The following is a 24,056-nucleotide window of genomic DNA, read 5'->3' as shown; positions in this document are numbered from 1 at the left end:
CATGGTTGGCAAACGGACGAACGTACGACCCACTACCACCACGAACTATAGAAAAATTATTAGAACACTTTGCTTGATAATATTTGTCTAATATTTCTATAATTGTATTGCTTGTTCTCTGTTAGGTTTGTTACTATACCTTTTTTTTAGTGCACTGGAAGTGTTGGCGTTTCTGCTACTACCTAACCTTGTATAGGGGCAACGATAACAATCTTAAGTTTCAATCACCATCATAATATTTTTTTTTTTTTTTTTTTGCTTATTTCACCGAGAATTTGTCTAGAATTTGTTATCTTATCACCTACACCTACAGGAATATCAAGTAATATGTTTTGTGTGTATTACTATCAAATAAAATCACGTGTTTAAAATGTTTGAACATCCCACCCAGCACTTTAACACTTTGGCAGCTTAGAAATATATGAAAACAAGTAAAAAAAAAAAACGAATCAGCGACAACAACTGGACAGATGTGGACCTACAAATAAATAAACATTGGACCTAATTAATCGACTGACAGGCTCTGTCAACATTGGACAGGCTCTGTCAACATTGGATTAAATTAATCGACTGACAGGCTCTATCAATCAACACTCTACATAAAAAATCATAATCATTTTTATAAACTCTTTATCTCGATGGTTTTAGACCCCAAGTATGTTTGGACGAAATCCGTTTCAGACAATTTGGAGTTGATTTAGTCATGTCCGTCCGTCTGTCTGCGATAACTCTCGAACGATTTAGTCCAAACTTAGTCGGTCCACTCCTTCCGGTACCTCCCCCACAAAAGTTCGAATATTTTCGGAAAATTTTTGCGCACGATAATTCTTGAAAGGAGTAACCAATTTGGTCCATGATTTGTACATCGTAAACATTTCTAACAGACTTAGATGAGTATCGGGTACCTCCCACACAAATTTTTGGATAAGTCCAGTTTAGGGTCTGTTCTCAAATCGCTTTGAGTTTTCGTTTACCAACTTGTATTCACTGCCCTCCATACAACGGTACTAGTTTCATCAGAGGCAAGTCCATACTTCCTGATAAAATAGCCTGAAAGATGCAAAAATCCCCTATGAACAATGTTTGCCTTCGTAATATTTTGTCCAAACATAGTTTAAATTCGAAGATAAGCCATATCGGTCTGCTCCTTCCGGTACCTCCCCACAAAAGTTCAAAAATGTTCGGAAAAATTGTGCGCACTATAACTCTTGAAGGCAGTGACCGATGTAATCCATACTTTGCACGCCCTAATATATCTATCAGATATAGATCGAGTTCGAATATAAACTATATTTGTCCACTACTTCGGGTACCTCCCACAAAAAATTTCGGATAAGTTCACTTTAAGGCCTGCTCTAAACTCTTAAACTTGTTGTCGACCGTTACCTACTTACTTAGCTGTCCCATTACAGAACATTTGTTCCATAGACCGAACTAAGAAAAAAATTTCCAATTCTCTCTGTTTATTGCTTCGCTTTCTGGAATACAGCGCCTTGTCATCTCTTCATCCACTTGTTTGCGCTATTCTTTGGCCTGTCAATTCTGCGTGTACCGCCATGTGGCCCGAATTTATACGCCTTTTTGGCGGGTTCATCATTGCTCATTCTTATTATATGGCCTAGCCAACGCAATCGCTGCATCTCGATACGTTTATCTATACGGATGTCGTTGTATATCATATACAGCTCGTGGTTTATGCGACTTCAATATTCACCGTCAACACAGATTGGTCCGTAGATCTTTCGAAGAATTTTTCTCTCAAACACGCCAAGCACTGCCTTATCTGCTTGCGCAAGTACCCAGGCTTCGGAACCATACATCAGCACGGATAGTATAAGTGTTTGGTAGAGCGATATTCACGTTTGACGAGATGTGGCTTTGTTTTTAAAGTGCTTACTTAAGCCAAAGTAGCATCTGTTCGCCAATACAATTCCTCTTTTTATTTCACAACTTATGTCGTTTGTTGTGTTTACGGCGGTGCCGAGGTATACGAAGTCTTTTACTACCTCAAAATTATAGGAACCAACTTCAACAGTTGGTCCGAGCTCAATGGACGCTGTTTAACGCCAGACCCACTTTAGCAGATTCTCCTTCGACCTTCATAAAGGTATCGGTTACTTCCTTTACTGATTGTCCCATGATGTCTATATCATCAGCATAAGCCAGTAACATGTGGCTATTGGTGTAGATTGTGCCACTTCTTTTGACGTTTGCCTCTCGTATAACCTTTTCCAGCAGGATGTTGAAGAGATCACACGAAAGGCTGTCTCCTTGCCTGAAACCTCTTTTGGTACAAAAGTCTTCGGAGAGGTTCTTTCCTATCTTAACTGAAGATCTTGTCTCAATTAGAGTCATTTCACAAAGCCGTATGAGCTTTGCGGGGATATCAAATTCAGACATGGCTTGGAATACCTTTGAACGTAGCGGACTGTCGAAGGCTGCTTCATTATCGACAAAAAGGTGATATGTGTCGATCTGCATCTCTTGGGCCTTTTCCAGGATTTGCCGCAGTGAAAATATCTGGTCAATGGTGGACTTGCCTGGTCTAAAGCCACATTGGTATGGTCCAATTATTTCGTTGACCATGGGCTTTAGTCGTTCGCACAATATCCCTGACACTATCTTAAAGGCAATAGGGAGAAGACTTATGCCACTATAGTTGGAGCATAAAGTCTTGTCTCCTCTCTTATGGACGGGACACAGGATGCTCAGGTACCAATCGTCGGGTACGCGTTCTTCCTGCCAGATGGAGCGAACTAGCTGATGCATACACCTTATCAGCGTGTCGCCTCCGGTGTTAAACAGCTCCGCTGGTAGGCCATCAGCACCTGCTGCCTTATTATTCTTCAGCCTGTGGTATCTTCAGATCTGTGGTATCTTCGTCGACTTCGCTACTATTGGATACCAACAGTTTGGAAAAATGCTCTTTCCATATCCTTAGCACACTATCTGTATCAGTTACGAGATTACCTTGCTGGTCTCTACATTAGGATGTGCCAGTTCCAAAGCCATAAGTTTGATATTTCACAATTTGGTAGAATTTTCGGACTTTATTCTGTCTCCTGTACATCTCGATTTGTTCACTCTCCCGCTTTTCCATTTCTCCCTTTTTCCTTCGGAAAATACGTTTCTCCTCTCTCCTTTTCTCCCGATACCTCTCTCGTGCGCTACGCGTTGCTACTGATTGTAAAGTAGCCCTATATGCCGCATTTTTCTCTTCGGTAGCAGCACGACACTCCTGGTCATACCATGAATTCCTTTGTGGAGGTCTCTGGTATCCAAGTATGGATTTTGCGGCTGTTTGCCTGGAGTGGGCAATATTTTGCCATTGTGTTGTTAGTTTATCGGGACACATTAAGCAATTGGGCTAGTTGAGTTGAATATGCTGTGGCTATCTGTTGTGATTGCAGCTTACCGATGTGTAACTTTCGTGTTGTGTCTGTTCGTGCATTTTTTGCAACGTTTGCTGCAACAAGGTAGTGGTCCGAATCAATGTTTGCACCTCGGAACGATCGTACTTCCAACACGCTCGATGAATGTCTTCCATCTATCACAACGTGATCAATTTGATTTCTTGTTCTTTGATCTGGCGACAGCCAGGTGCCCTTATGCATATCGAGATGATTAAATCTGGTACTGCTAACTACCATGTTTTTTTGCAGCTGCAAAGTCTATCAGCCTCATACCATTGTCAGATGTTTCACTGTGGAGACTGAATTTCCCGACTGTTGGACCAGAGATATTCTCCTTTCTAATTTTTGCATTAAAATCGCCTAGAATGATTTTAATGTCATGGGCAGGGCAACGGTCATATGTTTCTTCTATGCGCTCGTAAAATATATCTTTGGTCTGTTCGTCCTTTTCTTCAGTGGGAGCATGAGCGCAGATAAAGCTGATGTTGAAGAATTTAGCTTTTATTCGAATTGCAGCAAGCCTTTCATTCACTGGGGTGAAGCTGGATACCATGTATTTTACAAATACAAATCCGCAACCAAACTCATGCTTATAATACAGTGCGTCACATTTCGGTGTTGTTGTGACGCCTTTCCCATTCCATCGTATTTCCTGTATGGCAATAATGTCGGCCTTGTACTTTTCAAGTACATCTGCCAATGCGTTATTGCACCTTCTCTATAAAGAGTGCGAACATTCCAGGTGCAGATTCGCAGAGCATGGTTCCTCAAACGTTTGCGGGATTCGTCAACTTTAGAGGGATTTGTTTTTTTTTTCTTTCGTTTCTTCATAATTGGCTGCTTTTTTCTAGCGGAGGGTTATTAACCCATCACCCAAACCCCAGTTTTAAATGTTCTTATGGGTGAACGCGCGGCCTATTATCGTCCCTGCTGCCTTCCTTAAATGTGGTAACCGTTTCTCAGAATACCTTCTCGTAATCAAACACCGATTAGATAAATACTGCCATCAAAATTGATAGCGGAGGCATTTAAAAGATATACCGTCGGTACAAGACCATACGATCTGCAAGTTATCCACAGTTCAACCATATAAAGAATCAAAAGTCGCTTAGTTTTAGACTACTGAGGGCACACATCCCAAAGATCCCTGTTTATAATGCATGTTTTGCTCTAGAATTGCCACATTTATGCAATTAACAGTTACTGAGCCTAGGGACCATAACTAATATAATAAGATAAAGAGCATTGATGTAGTCTGAAATAGCACAAACTTCTATTGGAGATGAAGTTATCGCAGCTTGCCCTCCAATATGTCCTTGTTAAGATATTTAAAGCGGAATTATTTCAATTACAGGGCCTCTAATATGAGTCCATTGTTGTTACTTTGCGATGGGAATGGGTAATTAACGCGTCTATTGTCTTTGTTAGATGTGGTATAAGTTTTCAGGCTCCCTCTCCAGAATGGAACCATCATTAACCGTTGCAGCCGTCATAGTCCTAGATTCTACCATCAAAAGTTGATAGGACAAACATTTGAATGAATTTTCGTAGGTACATGACCATATGATTTGAAAGTTATCTACAGTTCAACCATATAAACGATCAAATGTCGCTTAGATTTAGACTAATAAATGCACACGTTCCAAAGATTCGTATTTATTAGACACATATTATTTACCACAGTTGTCCAAGTAACTGTTAACAATCTAAGAAACTATAACTGATATATCACATACATTTAAATGATCTATCGTCGGTTCATGACCATGCGATCTGCAAGTTATCTAAAGTTCAACCATATAAACGATTAAGGTCACTTAGGTTTAGCGAAATAAAAGCACACGCAGAGAAAAAATATGATTGATCCAACAATATTCGAAGAGCAAAATATGTATTGTAAAGATATTGTTAGATTCTGTATGCAGTATTGTGAATCCAACAAACGTTTTGTTCAATTTCAACAATTGTTTTTTGTTAAATCCAAAAATAGTTTTTGTCAACTTAACTGTAGAAAATAATTGACAGAAGACCCCAGTTTTAAACGTTCTTACGGGTGAACGCGCGGCCTATTATCGCCCCTGCTGTCTTCCTTAAATGTGGTAACCGTTTCTCAGAATAACTCCTCGGAATCAAATCTTGTTTAGATAGATACTGCCATCAAAAGTAAATAGCGGAGGCATTTGAAAGATATACCGTCGGTTCAAGACCATACGATCTGCAAGTTATCCAGAGTTCAATCATATAAACAATCAAAGGTCGCTTAGTTTTAGACTAATAAGAGCACACATCCCAAAAATCCCTGTTTATAATACATGTATTAGCTCTAGAATTGCACACGCAGAGAAAAAATGTGATTGATCCAACAATATTCGAAGAGCAAAATATGTATTGTAAAGATATTGTTAGATTTCGTATGTAGTATTGTGAATCCAACAAACGTTTTGTTCAATTTCAACAATTGTTTTTTGTTAAATCCAAAAATAGTTTTTGTCAACTTAACTGTAGAAAATAATTGACAGAAGACACAAATGTTGTTTCCAGTTCAGAAGTTTATTACAAGACTAAAAGCACAAAATAGTTTGTAGGCAACATAAACATACAATATGAAAACCAAAGCCTACTAGGTTTAGATATTAGGTTTGAACAGAAAGTGTATTCTAGCAAGTATATTTCCAACACTCCCCCTCAAACCGAATATGGTAATTACACAAATTACTTTAAATTCTTTAACTCTACAAATTAATTATGTTTCGCTCTCGGCAAATTCTTCTTATCAATATGCGCAACCATTTCATTAGTGTTGACAAATTTCGTTTTGATTTGCCCTTTTATAGATTTCTTTCCAGACGACAGATCAACTAATGACCCTGTTTTATTTGTCTTCCAAGCATCACACCCTACTGGTATTGCTTTCTTCCACTGACTTGCTTTTTCACAACTCACGGCATCTTGTTTACTCACCACCTTGAATCGTTTTCTTGGCCTTCTTCTATTACCTTCTCGTAATAATCTAGGACTTCCCCTGGTTTTTCTCGTCACACATCTTTATTCACAATTCCTTCTACGTCGTCGTCCTCTTCGGCGACTTGCTGTTTTGTAGCTTCCTCTTCTGGATCACTACTATTCTCATCAGCTGTGTTGAACACCTCTTCCTGGCCTACATCTTCTTGTGAGTTTTGACGAACTTCTCCCAATTTCGATCTTTGAACTTTCGGTTACACACATCTATAATGGCACAAGTTCTCTCTGTTCATAGCTGCATTTAAACGATGATTACATTTTCCGGTCACAGCAAACAAACTTTGCTCTCTCTTGGCCTTCATGGTAACAAAACCATCAGTATCCTTTATTTTGACGCAATTAGAGTCGAATATTGTTTTATATCCTTTATCAACAACCTTGCTTATTGAAATAAAGTTTCCACGCAGATCCGGAGAATATAAAACATCTTTCAGACGAACTTCACATTCAGCATTAATCACAACTTCACCTTTTCCAATCGCTGTTATGAAATTTCCACCAGCCAGGTTTATCTTCTCATTGCATGTTTTAAACTTTGTGAATAAATTTCGATTATTGCACATGTAGGATGTTGCGCCACTGTCTATGTACCAAACATCAGACTTAAAACCGCTAGATGCCGCTAGCATTGCGCTTGATATTTGCTCTCCGGTTTTCTTCTCACGGCAATCTCGAGCATAATGTCCCTTGCGACGACAAACATTGCATTTTCTAGAAAAGTTCCTCTTTGATCTCCAACTTTTCATATTCCAGACATTTTCTTTAGGCTGAGAACATGCAACGAATGCTTCTTTTGAACCACTAGCCTCCAATGTGTTATAAGCACTTACACGGCGTTCGCCTTTCTCCAATAGCTTTAATTTCAGTTCGTGGAATGTCGGCAACTTATTCCGAGTTTCCATTGCAACAATGAAATTCTCAAAACTTGGTGGCAAACTTGACAGAAGAATAATTGCCAACAGCTCATCATGTAGCTCTATTCCGACATCGGCCAGTTTCTCCATAATATTCTCGAATTTGTTCACATATTTTGCCATGTCTTCGTTTTCCGCCATCTTCCCAGCAAAAAAAGTCCTCCCAAAATCATGGGTTTTGTAAGGGATTTTTGGCAGCCGTAACTACTCGCAAACCCCCTTTCTTCCCCATTATTTTTACAAGGGCATGTCGCACTCAGTTTGTAGTTATTTTATGACCACTAGAATAACTAGTTATTCTGTGGCCACTAGAAGTTGAAAAGTAAGTTGAAAAAAATTCTATTTTTAGAACAGTTGATGTGGAGATTTACTTTATTTTATTTCGTTTGCTGTGCGAGTTGAACACACGGACCCTCTGATTTCTAGCCAAAGACACTACACACTATGCCACGCACACGAACATTAAGGGTTGCTTAAGAACTTTAATGTGCAGTACACATGTGCACCACGAACTGTTATTTTTTAATTAAAAAAGTCGGACACACACTCACTGTGCCACCGTCCTCATTACTTAGTGAGGAGCAAAGTAAGTAGGTTTGCCTTGTAATTTTTTTAAGAAGTATCCCATTACTTTTCAGATTACTTGTAATGGGAAAAGAAGCTTGTTTACATTACTTTGTAATGGGTTACGTAATGACTACCGGATCCAAATTTTTGCTGGGTTGTAATTCATGTAGAAAATAATTGACAGAAGACACAAATGTTGTTTCCAGTTCAGAAGTTTATTACAAGACTAAAAGCACAAAATAGTTTGTAGGCAACATAAACATACAATATGAAAACCAAAGCCTACTAGGTTGAGATATTAGGTTTGAACAGAAAGTGTATTCTAGCAAGTATATTTCCAACATTAACAATATTTTTCTCTTTTCTTCGACAATTTTTTTTCTCTTCTCTCGGTATTCGATGCCGTGGTGAAAAAAAACAATTTTGGTGAGTTTTGTTTGTATGACAGGATGATTTTATCGTTTTTTTTTTTTTTTTTTTTTTTTTTTGTTTTGTTTTGTGTATTTATACCAACAATTAGATTTGTTTCTGTTTTGTTTCATTCCACTTTGGGTTTTTGTCAAATCAAAAATTTCAGTAACATGTTTTCTGGGCTGACAATAGTTTTTGTTAAAATTCTAGATTATTATAGTTCCTACCATCGGTATTATTACTGATTTTTACAATATTGCGAACTTTCGCAAGTTGTTTTTGTTTGCTATGTTTGTAGCAAAAGATGGTATTTTTGGATTTAGATTACAATGCTTGAACAAAACAAATAATTTTTTGGAACAAAAATAGATATTTTTGTTGCAACAAAAGTGAAAAATATTTTTTCTCTGTGTGCACACATCTCAAATATCCCTGTTTATAGTGCATTTATTAGCTCTAGAAGATATATCCAAATAGCTGTTAAAGATCTAAGGAACCATAGCTGATTTAATGAGCTTTCCATATATAATTGCGGTCAATATCAAATGTAAACAAGTAGCAGTAAGTCTTTCTATTTTCTAGTCACAAAGGTGTTGTTGTTTCTGGCCATATAAATTTCATTTATTTCTGGTTTAACAAAAATTGTTTTATACAAACACAAATATTGTTTGAAGGCACGAGAATTTGTTTTAATATTTGTATTTAATAAGTACTTAAAAATAACGTCAAACAAAACATAAAAAAACAGCAAAATATAATTTTATCTACGTCATCACAAATGTCAAAATATCAGTGTTTGGGTTCTTCCTTTGCATTGCGGCATATCACCATTGACATCAAGCATCTTTTTCGTCTGGTGTTTGTGACTACACACAATTTTTGCAAAAAAAAAAAAAAACAATAATACATTATTAATATCAACTCATTTTTTGTTTTGCAAATATTTTTGTTTTTCGTTGTTTTCGATCCAAATTTTCTATTATTTTTCCCATTGATATTCTATGTCATACACGTGCCACCTCTGTCTTAATCTTTCACCATTGAATCAGCATGGTGGTACTTAGTTCAATTTGTTTCAAATCAATTTTAAGATTTTTTTTTCTATTCACACATCTTCCCAATTCAAGTGTTTTTTAGGTATATTCACTGCGTTTATGTCTGACTGGTTGTCTATATATGTATGTTTGCCTTGTGTGTGTGCGTCTTGGCTCGCCATGATTTTGTTTATGTTATTAGTATTTTTTTTTGTTTGTTTTGTTTTTAATTTTTATGGGTTCTTAAGTGTGGACCTACACATTGTTTTTTTTTTTTTTTTGCTTTGGCATGACATTGAAAATGTTCTCTAATTCGCAATACTGAAATTATTCTTTAGAAAATTAAAAGTGTTCATTGCCTAACAGACCCTCAGACAATTTACATTATCATTTTAAAGGCAACTGCATTCACCTCACCCACATAAATTCATTGATTTCCAGCATAAATACACACATACATCTATACAACTCTGCCTGCTGTATATATTTTTTTGAAATTACTCTTAGCTTAGCCTATATTTTTTATTTAATTTTTAATTTTGTAACATCAAAAACTAATTTTTTGCAATTCGATTCACAATCCACAATCTCGAAAAACCAAAAAAACACATTTACTACTACCCTACGGCACATCAGATCAAAACGGCCTGCCAAAAGATTGCCCTTTCTCAGTGATGACAATACCGATTCGGAAGATGAAGATTTTTGTACCGATGATTCCGACGACTACAGCAGTGGTAGTGGTAAACCAAGCCGTGGTAAACCAAGACGCAGCCTTTCCATCCATTCAAAAGGCAAACATCAACAACAACAGAATACATCATCCCTATCGTTGTCGTCGTCCTCGTCATCTTCTTGCTCTCCCTCCTCAAAGGGTGGCTCTTCTTATCATTATCACCACAATAACAATTCTCATCATCAGTATAACAGCTATCACCATGGTATGCATGGCATTAAACGCAAGAAGATTGAGGCCATACCACCGGTGGATTTGGACAATGATGATGCCTGCAGTGAGGATGCTTTTATAAGGAAAATTGCCAGTGCCAATAGTGGTGGCGATAACAGTAACGATAATATTCAGCAGCCAACGCAGCAAACTCCGGTCAATGTAACCCATCAAGTTATTGTGCACAAGGCCCCAAGGGCATTATCATCCGCTAACTCTGTTGCAGCAGCCTCAAAGTAAGATCTTAAAAAACACACTACCTTTCTATACTTCTTTTTTTAAATACTTTCGAAATTCTTCAAATAGTTTCTCTAACTATTAGCCCCCTTTAAAAGCTAAACTTAACCTTTTTGGCTATTTTGCTTGGCTACTAAACGAACAAATTGGTACATGGTCCATTTTACACATACACACCATACCATACCACATCATCATATTACAGTTCCACATCCCACTCCTACACGTAGCACTTTCTCATTCAGTATTCCATTGAATTTAGTTCCCATTTCTCTCTTCCGCCCCTTCATTCCATCATTAATCTCTTTATTGAATCATTATTTTTTGCTTTCCTTTCAGATTTATTGCCAATGGTTCGCGTGGTATAACCCGCGTTGCCCATAAACGTCAACCTGCCACACCGCCCAACAGTGTTGCCACCTCATCCGATGGTCGTGTACAATTGGAAATTGTTTCACAACCTGAACAGCAGCATAGAGCAAGGTAAGGACAAAAAAACTGGAGCTAAAAGTCTTGGTATTATGAAAAGTAATATTAACGGCCAACAACAACACTCGTTGAAGAGTACGTATGAAACAGGTTTAAATGGGAGGAAAATACATAAATACCTATGCATTTATGAACTCAACAGGTGGTAACACGCTTACATACATGAGGTATAGTACAAACTTCAATTATAGTTGCTTCATCCAGCTAAAAGCACAAGTTCAACTACGAGCGTTTCAATCACCGCGGCTGCTGGAAATGGGAAATTACCGCCCCTGCTGCCTTCCTTTGATGTGATAGCCGTTTCTCCCTTTCCGGAATCGAAACCTGATTCCACGCTATCCGTTGCAACCATGGTAGTCCTAGATACAACCATCAAATGTTGATAAGCCAGACATTTTAAAGATCTGTCGTCGTTACAAGGCCATTCGATCTGCAAGTTATATAGAGTTCAAACATATAAACGTTCAAAGGTTGCTTAGTTTTATCCTAAAAAAAGCACACATCCCAAATATCCGTGTTTATAATGGATGTAATAGCTCTAGAATTACCAATCTTATCCAAGTAAGTGTTATCGATCTAAGGAACCATAACTGATAAATGATATAGCGAGCACTGAAGCAGGTTTAACTAGGAGGAACATTCATAAAAACAAGTACCTATGCATGTAAGAACTCCACCGGTAATTATACTTTTACTACCCGTACGAAGCACACGTTGAACTACGAACGTTTTAACCGCAACAATTTTAATATACGCTATTGGAGCTGGACTTGCCCTTCATTTGGTCCTTGTTATGGGATTTAAAGTGTACTCAATTCAATTTCAATATCTTTAATTAACGCGATAAGCTTCCTTCCGTTTTAGGTCTCCCTCTCCGGAATCGAGCCCTGATTCCCCGTTGCAATCATTTTAGTACTAAATGCTACCATGAAATGGTTATAGAACAGTCATTTGAAAGAACTGTCGTCGTTACAAGACCATACGGTCTGCATGTTATATAGAATTCCAATTCTCTCTGTTTCGTGCTTCGCTTTTTGGAATACCGCGCCTTGTCATCTCTTCATCCACTTGTTTGCGTCATCTATTCTTTGGCCTGCCAATTCTGCGTGCACCGCCATGTGGCTCGAATTTATACACCTTTTTAGCGCCAAGCACTGCCTTATCTGCTTGTTCAAGTATCCAGGCTTCGGAACCATACATCAGCACGGATAGTATCAGTATTTTGTAAAGCGTTATTTTTGTTTGACGAGTTGTGGCTTTGTTTTTGAAGTGCTTACTTAAGCCAAAGTAGCATCTGTTGGCCAATAAAATTCTACTTTTTATTTCACAACTGATGCCGTTTGTTGTGTTTACGGCGTTGCCGAGGTATACGAAGTCTTTTACTACCTCAAAATTTTAGGAACCAACTTACACAGTGGTCCGAGCTCAATGGACGCTTTGCGCATCGACACCATCAGCTTGGTCTTCACGCCGTTTATCGCATGACCCACTTTAGCAGATTCTCCTTCGACTTTCATAAAGGTATCGGTTACTTCATTTACTGATCGTCCCATGATGTCTATATCATCAGCATAAGCAAGTAACATGTAGCTATTGGTGTGGATTGTGCCACTTCTTTTGACGTTTGCCTCTCGTATTACCTTTTCTAGCAGGATGTTGAAAAGAAAGGCTGTCTCCTTGCCTGAAACCTCTTTTGGTACAAAACTCTTCGGAAAGGTTCGTTCCTATTTTAACTGAAGATCTTGTGTCAGTTAGAGTCATTTTACAAAGCCGAATGAGCTTTGCGGGGATACCAAATTCAGACATTGCTTGGAATACCTTTGAACGTAGCGGGCTGTCGAAGGCTGTTTTATAATCGACAAAAAGGTTGGGCCTTCTCCAGGATTTGCCGCAGTTTAAATATCTGGTCAATGGTGGACTTGCCAGGTTTAAAGCCGCATTGGTATGGTCCAATTATTTCGTTGACTATGGGCTTTAATCGTTCGCACAATATCCCTGACACTATCTTGTAGGCGATAGGGAGAAGACTTATGCCCCTATAGTTAGAGCATAAAGTCTTATCTCCTTTTTTATGGACGGAACACAGGTTGCTTAGCTTCCAATCGTCGGGTACGCGTTCTTCCTGCCAGATGGAGCTAACTAGGTGGTGCATATACCTTATCAGCGTGTCGCCTCCGGTTTTAAACAGCTCGGCTGGTAAGCCATCAGCTCCTGCTGCCTTATTATTATTCAGCCGGTTTATTGCTGTCATTACCTCATCTTGGCCGGGTGGTATACATTCAATACCATCTTCTGGGATTGGGACTGTGGTATCTTCGTCATCTTCGCTGCTATTGGATACCAACAGTTTTGAAAAATGTTCTTTCCATATCCTGAGTACACTATCTGTATCAGTTACCAAATTACCTTGCTGGTCTCTACAGGAGGATGTGCCTGTACCAAAGCCATCAGTTTGATGCTTGACTCTTTGGTAGAATTTTCGGACTTCATTCTGGCTCCTGTACATCTCGATTTTTTCACACTCCCGCTTTTCCTCTCTCCTTTTCTCCCTGTATCTCTCTAGTGCGCTACGCGTTGCTACGGATTGTTAAGTAGCCCTATATGCCCCATTTTTCTCTTCGGTGGCAGCACGACACTCCTGATCATACCATGGATTCTTTGGTGGAGGTCTCTGGTATCCAAGTATGGATTTTGCGGCTGTTTGCATGGAGTGGGCATTGCTTTGCCATTGCGCTGAAATGTTATTGGGATGAGGAGTGCTTTGATTAAGTAATTGGGCTAGTTGAGTGGAATATGCTGTTGTGATTGCAGCTTACCGATGTCTAACTTTCGTGTTCTGTCTGTTCGTACTTTGTTTGCCACGTTTAAGCGGGTGCGTACCTTTGCTGCAACAAGGTAGTGGTCCTAATCAATGTTTGCGCCTCGGAACGATCGTACATCCAACACGCTCGATGAATGTCTTCCATCTATCACAACATGAACAATTTGATTTCTTGTTTTCTGATCTGGAGACAGCAAGGTGCCTTTATGAATATCTAGATGATTAAATCTGGTACTGCTAACTACCATGTTTTTTGCAGCTGCCAAGTCTATCAGCCTCATACCATTGTCAGATGTTTCACTGTGGAGACTGAAATTCCCGACTGTTGGGCCAAAGATATTTTCCTTTCCAATTGTGGCATTAAAATCGCCTAGAATAATTTTAATGTCATGGGCAGGGCAACGGTCATATGTTTCTTCTAAGCGCTCGTGGGAGCATGAGCGCAAATAAAGTTGATGTTGAAGAATTTAGCTTTTATTCGAAATGCAGCAAGTATTTCATTCACTGGGGTGAAGCTGGATACCAGATGTTTAAGTCTCCGACTAACTACAAATCCCCAACCAAACTCATACTTTACCTCATGGCAGCTATAATACAGTGCGTCACCTTTAGGTGTTGTTGTGACGCCTTTCCCAATCCATCGTATTTCCTGTATGGCAGTAATATCGGCCTTGTACTTTTCAAGTACGTCTGCCAATGCGAAGACTGCACCTTCTCTATAAAGAGTGCGAACATTCCAGGTGCAGATTCTCAGATCATGGTCCTTAAAACGTTTGCGGGGTTCGTCAACTTTAGAAGGGTTTGGTTTACTTTTCTTTCGTTTTGTCATAGTAGGCTGTTTTTTCTAGGGGAGGGTTACTAACCCGACGCCCAAACCCAAGTTTTTAATGTTCTTATGGGTGAACGCGCGGCACAAGTTAGCTCACTACCTTTAACGGGTGTTAAAGGCAGTTCTCCAGGTGACACCACGGAGAGGTCAGTGTCCACTTGAGATGAAAGAGGGACCAAGATAAATCCTGGGCTTTGCCATGTTAAAACCGGTCAGGACCGTTCCTTGGTATCTTCCATCCCCTACGTCACCCCGCACGATATGTTAGACATTTTTAATTGCGGGTGGTGTTTGAAAATTTAACTGATCATCATCAGCTTTGACACTCCATCCTAGTTAATAATCAGAAGCCTTCGGTGTGGTCTCGAGCGTAATTTATAATTTATAATTCCACATTTTGCTCGGTGATGGAGTACACTATGGATAAGAGGAGTGTTTCACAGTTCGCCGGACATCTCTATTATGGCACCACGTTTAATATGTGTAGTATTCTGACAGTACGTCATTTCATTTGACTCTGATCATTCACCTATTATCGTTTCATTAAAAAAACTAACTAATTTTATAACAATCGGGTGACCAGGCTACTCATTCCGTAAGGTGTTTGTTTAGCTGACGAGATTTTTCCCAAGCATCGTCAATATTGCAACGACTAGTTACGTACCTGATGGTCGATTCCACGAAATATGCAACATTTTCTGGCAGAACGAAGAACCCGTACTAACTCTGAGCCAGCAAGAGTTAAGGCCTGGGTACATAAGCTGCCTTGCCAGCGTGATTCTGATAAAAGAATAAAAAAGGCAACCTAGTTCCAAAATTGGCTCGGCCTTCTTTATTCTTTTATCAGAAGCAAGCAAGTGAGGCAGCTTATGCACCCAGGCCTTTAGGGAACTTAATCTTAATGTGAATAGACTAGAAGACGAGCTCATATGGAAGCAATTCCATATTAAATTATTGATAACGGTTAATTTACTATCAAATCCAAGAAATAGCGATGGTAACACAGATCATATTCAAAAAAGGTGCTCAGATTATAGAACAATCCGATGTTGACATGGATAAGTCGCATCAGATTAATCCCAGCCGAGGACATATCACCATCATTTAGGCCGAATTCTATTAGGATAGCTTGGGATAGGAACAAGTACATTATGAACACCTTTTTTGAATTGCACTTGTGCATTTGAATGTCTGAACCACAACGAAATTACTTTCTTCTGTGGGAATCTTTCAGTTGCCACTAGACCAGAAGAAAGGGCAGACAATTCGCTGGGCAAACTTCATAGAGTGAATGAGCAATGCATTTGCGCTCTTCGAAGATAAAGAATTTATTGTCAGATTCGCGATGTTATTGACGATATTTGTTAGAGACGGAAAGTGGCTTCTCTCATATTAAATTACATGGGTAGCTCTATGAATGAAATTTCTTATAGCATAGACCGAATGTCACATCGAACGCAAAAACATTTCTTTATATTACCAATTAATTGTGCCATGATTAGGTCCCTAAGGAAGAGTTTCCCTAAGTTTATTGGAAGAATTGGGGAATACCCTTTTTGTATTTGGATAAATTTGAATTCCATTCATATTTAATCCAAATAATTCAAATTGATTTTGTTTTTCCAGATATCAAACTGAAGGTAGCCGAGGTGCCGTCAAAGATCGCAGTGGCAATGGTTTTCCCATTGTCCGTTTGGGTGGTTATAATAAACCAACAACATTACAAGTATTTATTGGCACCGATATTGGAAGGGTGGCGCCGCATATGTTCTATCAGGCCTGCAAGGTCGCCGGAAAGAATTCCACACAATGCAATGAAAAGAAAGTCGATGGTACCGTAGTCATAGAGATTGAATTTAAGCCAGAGCAAGATATGACCATAACCTGTGATTGTGTTGGTATACTGAAGGTAAGAAGGAATAATAAATATATTTGGGCCATTGTTATAAGTGACCTGTTGTTATTGCTGGGATCTTTCAAAAAGATTTCCAGACCTCAAATTATGTAAAACTGAATAGCGGCCATTAAACTCAAATGATAGTCCTTTAAGGTTTAGTTTTTAATGTAATGTCAAAGTGTTAAAAGCCTCCAGATGGCTTTATATTGTCCATTAAAATCCAACCATTAACAAATGGTAATTTGTAATAATGGTCCTCATTCTTTTTTTTAAATTCAATCCTAATTTGTAACAATTTTTTCTTAAATCCAATCCTAATTTATTATCTTATCCAGGAACGCAATGTCGATGTTGAACATCGTTTCCCCGAACATCTTGCCCAAAAGAATAAAAAGAAATCTACCCGCTGTCGCATGGTATTTCGTACCCAATTAACCCATGACGATGGTACCGTCGAAACACTGCAAGTCTGTTCGAACCCCATAATATGCAGTAAGTAGAAATATTGGTTATTTTGTATATTGGAATTTATTTTAATTATTATTATTGTTTTTTTTAGCCCAACCACCTGGTGTTCCCGAGATCTGTAAAAAATCTCTCAACTCTTGCCCCGTTGATGGTGGTCTCGAATTATTTATTATTGGTAAAAATTTCCTCAAGGATACCCATGTTATATTTCAAGAGACTTATGAAACAAATATGCCCACCAAAGATGAAACAGGCTCAACAGATTTAACTCCGCTGCATCATCAGCCATTGATTGGTGCGTTGTGGGAACAGACTGTTATACCCGATAAGGAATATTTACAACAGGTGGGTATGGTGACGCTGAAATATTTCAAGAGAAATTGTAGAGTTTTTGGAGAGAAATATATAAGATTGAACCATGGCACAACTACTAAGGTAGTGGTGTCACACAAGCTGTTGGAATATGAAATGTCAAATCCCTTTATAACAAGTAAAAAAGTATCAGTGGGCTTTGCCGACAGAGATATACCCTCAGCCTGTGTGGATAGAAATACTTTTTGTCCCAAAAAAACCTATGTATTTAGGGTGGTTTTCAAAATTTTGGACCTATGCACCGACAAAAGTACGGAGAGGATTAAAGTTCAAAAATTTGCGGGGATATCGATAGATAGGGCTTTTTTATCACACTAGCCTACGAAAAACATAATATCGCTGTAAATAGGGCCGCTAGGGAAACCTTCGGTAAAAATGTCCAAAAGATCCTCGAACCACATAAAAATGTTGAACATTTCTGTGGGTGGTACCACAAGGATTGGATAGATATGGCCCAAATTTAAACATAAACAAAGATTCGACAATATTTAGAGATCCAAAGTTTGGACCAAATCGGTTGCTACGTCTATGAGAAATCGCGCGTACCACTTTAGTGAATATTTTCGAACTTTTGGGGGGGAGGTACCGGAAGGAGTGGACCTATAAGCACTACCTTCGAATTTCATATAATATTCCAAGAAATATTACGTTATCCAAAGTGTGAACGAATGCAGTATTCGGTTCGGGCCCTCCAGCCACTACATATGCCATAGGGATTTTTACAACTTTCGGGCTGTTTTCTCAAGAAGTATGGATTTGCCCCTGAAAAAACGTTTACTGCCGTAATTGAGGCAGCGAATGCAAGTTGCTTCAACAAATACCAAAGTGATTCGAGAGCAGGTCTTAAAATGAACTTATCCAAAATTTTGTGTGGGAGGTACCGAATGAGTGGACAAATATAATCCATATTTGAACCTGAATTATATCTGGTATATATATTAGGATGTGTAAAGTATAGAACAATTCGGCAACTCCCTTCAAGAGTTACGGTACGAACAATTTTTCCGAACATTTTGGAACTTTTGTGGGGGAGGTACCTGAAGTAGTAGACCGACATGGCTTATCTTCGAACTTAAACTATGTTTGGACAAAATATTACTAAGGTCAAATTTTAGTCCCAACCGGCAGATCCGTTCGAGAGTTATCTTGCGCTCCAACCACCTCACACGGTGTCATAGGGTTTTTTTTGCAACTTTCAGGCTATTTTCTCAGGAAGTATGGACTTGCCCCCGATGAAACTTGTAGCGTGGTATGGGGGGCAATGAATACAAGTTGTTACAATTAAAATCAAAGCGATTCGAGAGCAGGTTCTAAACTGATCTTATCTGAAATTTTGTGTGGGAGGTACCAGAAGTAGTGGACGGATTGAGTCCATATTGAAACCACATCTAAGTCTGGTAGACATTTCACGATTTGCAAAGTATGGACCAAATCGGGAACTCCCGTTAAGAGTTACCGTACGAACAATTTTTCCGAACATTTTTGAACTTTTGTGGGGGAGGTACCTGAAGGAGTAGACCGATATGGCTTATCTTCGAACTTAAACTATGTTTTGACAAAATATTACTAAGCCCAAATTTTAGTCCCAACCGGAAGATCCGTTCGAGAGTTATCGTGCTCTCCAACCATAACACACGGTGTCATATGGGTTTTTTGCAACTTACAGACTATTTGCTCAGGAAGTATGGACTTGCCCCTGCTCAAACTTGCACCGTCTTATAGAGGGCAGTGAATACAAGTTGTTACAACAAAAAATCGAAGCGATTCGAGAGCGAAATTTCAACTTGTCGCTCGCTAGCCACCCTTGTTGTTCCCGAAGTCTGGAAAATGAAGCCAGGCAAGGATGCCAACAAAAGTGAATCGTACAGGCCGATTTCGCTTTTGTCACCTGTAGCGAAGACCCTTGAGGCCTTAGTCCTCCCCAGCATTAGAAATAGCTATCAAGTTGCCGATCATCAGCATGGATTCCGTAAGCAGCACAGCACGACAAAAGCGCTGCACGCCATCTCCACACATATTTGTCGAGGACTCAACCAGGAGCGGCCGTGTGATAGAACAGTGATGGTGGCGCTTGACTTATCAAAAGCCTTTGATACTGTCAAGCACTCCACGCTGTTCGAGGACATCGAGCAGACAACCCTCCGCCCAAGTCTGAAATGTTGGATAATCAACTATATGTGTGGTCGCCAGTAGTATGTGGAATTCAGGAACAAGAAATCCAAGCCACGTAGAGTGAAACAGGGAGTTCCCCAAGGAGGGGTGATATCTCCGGAACTGTTTAACCTCTACCTTTCCTGTATTCCGCCCCCTCCAGACGGCATTGAGATCGTAACGTATGCGGATGATTGTCCGATCCTGGCGTCAGGTACCTACCCCGATGACATCTGTGAGAGACTGATCTCCTATTTAACCGATCTTACCACCTTTTTCCAAGCGAGGAATATGCAGATATCCGCTACTTAATCGACGGCCACTCTGTTCACCACATGGACGGCGCAGTATAGAAGAGAGTTGAATATCAGGGTCGATGGTAACAGAATTCCGACCACAAACTGCGCCAAAACATTAGGGGTCACATTCGACACCAATTTCACGTCGTTCGCGCATGCCACAGCTATCTGCGATAAACTGAAATGTAGGAACAAGGTCCTCAAGTCCCTAGCCGGCAGCACTTGGGGTGCAGATAAAGAAACCTTGTTGATCATGTATAAAGCGATAGATCGGTCTGTGGTAAGCCAGTTTGGTCCCCGAATTTATGTGACACGCAGTGGGATAAGATTCAAATTTATCAGAACGCCGCCCTGAGAACAGCAACAGGGTGCCTCCTCAAATCTACAGTGGAATATCTATATGAGAAGGCAAAGATTCTTCCAGTACGACAACATAATGAGATGCTATCGTTGCAGTACTTGTTCGGGTGTTACCTTACCGTGAGAGCCATCCCAATCACCATCTGCTGGCCACCGATACACCCAGGCATATCAAGAAGGATATTTATGCTCTAGAGATGACGGTCCAACAATATAGGAGGGAACCTCTAGATCAACAGGCGTATCAGGCAGGTTTGAACAGCATTCACACGGACACAGTTGCTAAGACTATACGCAATTATTGTGTGAATGCTGAAGAGCGTCAGCTGCCACGACAAACCAGAGTAGTTTTGGCTCAATTTCGCTCAGGATATTGCAGTCGCCTAAATTCCTATTGGGCGGGAATCGATTGCACCGTGCAAGACATCTGCCCAGTATGCGGCATGTGCCCGCACGATAGTAAGCACCTATTCAACTGCCCCGCCAAGCCTACTCATCTGACTCCAGTGGATCTGTGGTTACATCCCATCGAAGTAGCCAACTTCTTGGAACTAGAGATAGACCCAGAGCCAGATTGAACAGGAGAACGAACATACAAACATAATAACAAAACACTGTTACAACAACAACAAGAACATCTTCGAACTTAGACTAAAGTTGGACAAAATATTACAAAAGCTAAATTTTGGACCGAAGCGTGCGTACCAGCCAGACAGACGGACGGACATTGCTAAATCGACTCCAAATTGTCTGAAACACATTTCGTCCAAACATACTTGGGGTCTAAAACCATTATATCGATGAGGCACATTTTGTCCGTAAGAAAGTGTATATGGCGAATAACAAAAATGTTTTGCAATCGATGAATCCGAGTTTCAACATATCAGAATTCGCGAACTGTTAATATATTCTATAAAGTATGACTACAATTCTTTAAAATGAAGTGTTTTAGGAGGGATCCCATAATGTCGACCATTAAAATTTATTTTCGTGGAAGCTGTGTTGGCATCAATGTAGAAAAATGAGTAAAAATGGGTTGAAGCCAACAAGTTTTTTATGTTCCCATACGATTTTTGGCTTAACCTTACATTTTATAGACCTATCCCCAAAGAAAGAATCACAGAATACTCCATGGGCAACAAGATTGTAGTGTATGATTTTTCGATATATCCACTGCATCCACCTAAAATTGATGCTGGCATTTTGAAGCCGGAATTTCGGGGTTTTTTGAATTTTTTTAATAATCCAGACGCGCAAGAAGATAATATTCCAAACTCATAACACGATTATAAAACTCGTGATTTTACGTCGTTTGGTGCATATCTCATGAGTGTGCTCCTTACAGCATCATAGTAATTGGAGTCGAAAGACCAAAATTTCATGCGTTAATTTTTTTACAGAACAAATTTTTTGCGTGTAAAATTTACAACTGTCATTCAATTTCCTTTGAAACCCGCGTGAATTTAGTTTTTTTACGCGACGGTTCTAATGAAGCCTTCCGCGATCGAATTCATCTACTAAAACCGCGGATATAGATACCTTGAAAATCGGAAAATCAGCAAAAATATATTTTGACAAATCCGCGTACTAAACCGCGATTTTCTTTAAATTTTTTTACATAAATGGAAACCTATACTCTCGATTATAATATTTGCGAAAACACGTGTCATAAAAAAACAGAGATACGCGAGTAATATGGGTATTTCGCCAAAAATTGAATGTGGAGGCACATCCGCGGTTTTTAAAGAATCATTTTGAAATAGGTGTATATTGACGTATTTTTGATGGGCGCTGATGAAACCGGATGCGCATCAAAATCGTATGCACATTGCGCGACTTTTACCAACTTTAAGGTTTTTTGCAGTGCATGATGCAAGTGGCGGCACACAATGACCGCTGACTGAAACATCGAAATATGCATAAATATTGAAAGAGATTGATTCGCTTTATCCAAAATCGCATGCGCATCAACCGACTTAAACTAATTCGCGAGTAACAGGCTTTTTAATTTTCATATCTTTTAAATGATAGTAATTTCAATATTACTCTTAATTTCCTATCCTTATAAGTTATCACAGTAAGCAGTTAAGCTTTCACGGTGGTAAACCATATTTTTTGATGAAGTTTTAACAGTATACATTCATTATTCTATGGGATTTTAGCAAAATAGTTGGAGAACTCCCAAATATTTTTTTCGAATTTTTAGAATTAAACCAAAAAACTATTTGCAACAATATTTTCCAACAATAAGTTTTTCTCTTTTGTTGTTGCTATAATATGCAATTTATGTACCTAATCTCCATAAATTTGGTATCATATTTTTCTACGCATTGTCTAGATTTCGCATATATTTTTTAATTTATTTTTTGAGGGTTTGTGCGGATTCTGGGAAAGGATAATTTGGATTAACTTCAAATTTTTTTATTATTTGTTGATTTTCCGCGAAAATAATAATAAATTTAATAACTCATTAAACATCCACGAATAGATATGGAATGCTGTTAACGATTTATGCATACATTTTCTTATAACAACAAAAAAGATATTTTTAAATATTTTTTCTTTATATGAGAATAAAAACCGCTATAACTTTTGCGCGCATTGGCCAATTTCGTGAACGCGAGTAGATTTGAAACCGGATTTTTTTCCTTTACCTCTATAACAAAAATCGTAGATGTGCTCGCAAAAAAAAATTTTAATTTTTTTCAAATGGAATTGTAAAGGAATTTTGTTATTCGCCATATATAATCGTTAGCATAAATGCTGAGGGTATAATAATTTTGTTGCAAGGAATTTGACACTTCATGTTTGAACAGCTGGAGTGCCATCACTATCTATTTAATTTGTCATGAACCAATCTATCTATGTTTAGGCCATGGCGCCCTTTGACCATATTAATAATTTCTAATTTTCTTTCTTCTTTTTTCCAACCTCAGACTCATTTAATATGTACCGTGCCACCGTATATACATCAGAATATCATGAAACCCGTTACCGTACAAGTGGCAATTATATCGAGCGGCAAAAAAAGTGAACCTCACACATTTGTCTATACGCCAAAGGGTACCTACACCCCGTTGGCAGCGGCCACTACCCATAGTAGTGCAGTCAATACACAGGCATTACTTGGCGGAGGATCCCTGGGCAACAATGGAACACTTTCGGCTGGCAACACTGTAAATGGCGCCAATAACACCACTCAGGGAGCTGCAGCAGCAATTGGAGTCAATAATAGTAACAACAACAATAGCAACAGTAGCTTATCATCAACTCAAGGTATTTCAATTTGTTTATAAAAGTTATTATACAAAAGAAAAAACAGTGAAAACAACTGTGACAATCACCTGCACAGCATAGATACATATGTATGTATGAAAAAAAATGTTTACACGATCTCAACGACGACGAAGTCGAAATGTTTGTATTTATTATTCCAAGGTGTTTACTTGCCGTATGAATAGTATTGAGTATATTTTCATACAAATATTTAAGTGTTTTGCCCTTAAATTTGTAAACGAAATCATAAGCCAAGTTTTTGTTAATTTGAGCTGCCTAAAAGTATGCTTGCTTTATGTATGCGCTTCAAAACAATTTCACTTAACCTCTTACTAAACAAATAATCCTCATAAACGTTTTAAAAAATTCCAAAAAAATGTGCTTCTTCTCTCTTTCTCCCCATCATTAAAGCAAGCAAAGATTACAGTACTTGTCTTATTATTTTCCCATTAAAACAATAAAAATTATCGATCGTTGTCAACGTCATTAGAGGTGTGACAACTATAACTGTGGCATCATAACACCTAATTGCTGTTTTCAAACATTAC

At 38.7% G+C, this 24,056-nt stretch overlaps 1 protein-coding gene across 6 annotated transcripts in view; it reads left to right on the top strand.

Moving 5' to 3' along the window:
- NFAT (nuclear factor of activated T cells 3) overlaps positions 1-24,056 on the top strand; it is a 275,534-nt gene that overhangs the window by 214,323 nt on the left and 37,155 nt on the right. For 4 of the 6 annotated variants that reach the window (XM_073976624.1, XM_073976621.1, XM_073976623.1 and 1 more), the window contains 6 exons: positions 9,997-10,545; positions 10,886-11,029; positions 16,312-16,594; positions 16,918-17,074; positions 17,142-17,395; positions 23,169-23,508. In XM_073976624.1, the coding sequence (XP_073832725.1) occupies positions 9,997-10,545; positions 10,886-11,029; positions 16,312-16,594; positions 16,918-17,074; positions 17,142-17,395; positions 23,169-23,508 (1,727 nt within the window). The remainder of the gene's footprint in view (positions 1-9,996; positions 10,546-10,885; positions 11,030-16,311; positions 16,595-16,917; positions 17,075-17,141; positions 17,396-23,168; positions 23,509-24,056) is intronic. The other 2 variants (XM_073976626.1, XM_073976625.1) reach the window with 1 other exon arrangement.

Source organism: Musca autumnalis, unplaced genomic scaffold (genome assembly GCF_047663935.1).
Source record: "Musca autumnalis isolate F117 unplaced genomic scaffold, ASM4766393v1 scaffold_3, whole genome shotgun sequence".
NCBI classification, from domain to species: Eukaryota; Metazoa; Arthropoda; class Insecta; order Diptera; family Muscidae; genus Musca; species Musca autumnalis.
Note: the sequence above shows the minus strand (reverse complement) of the source record. Positions and strands in the feature narration are given on the sequence as shown.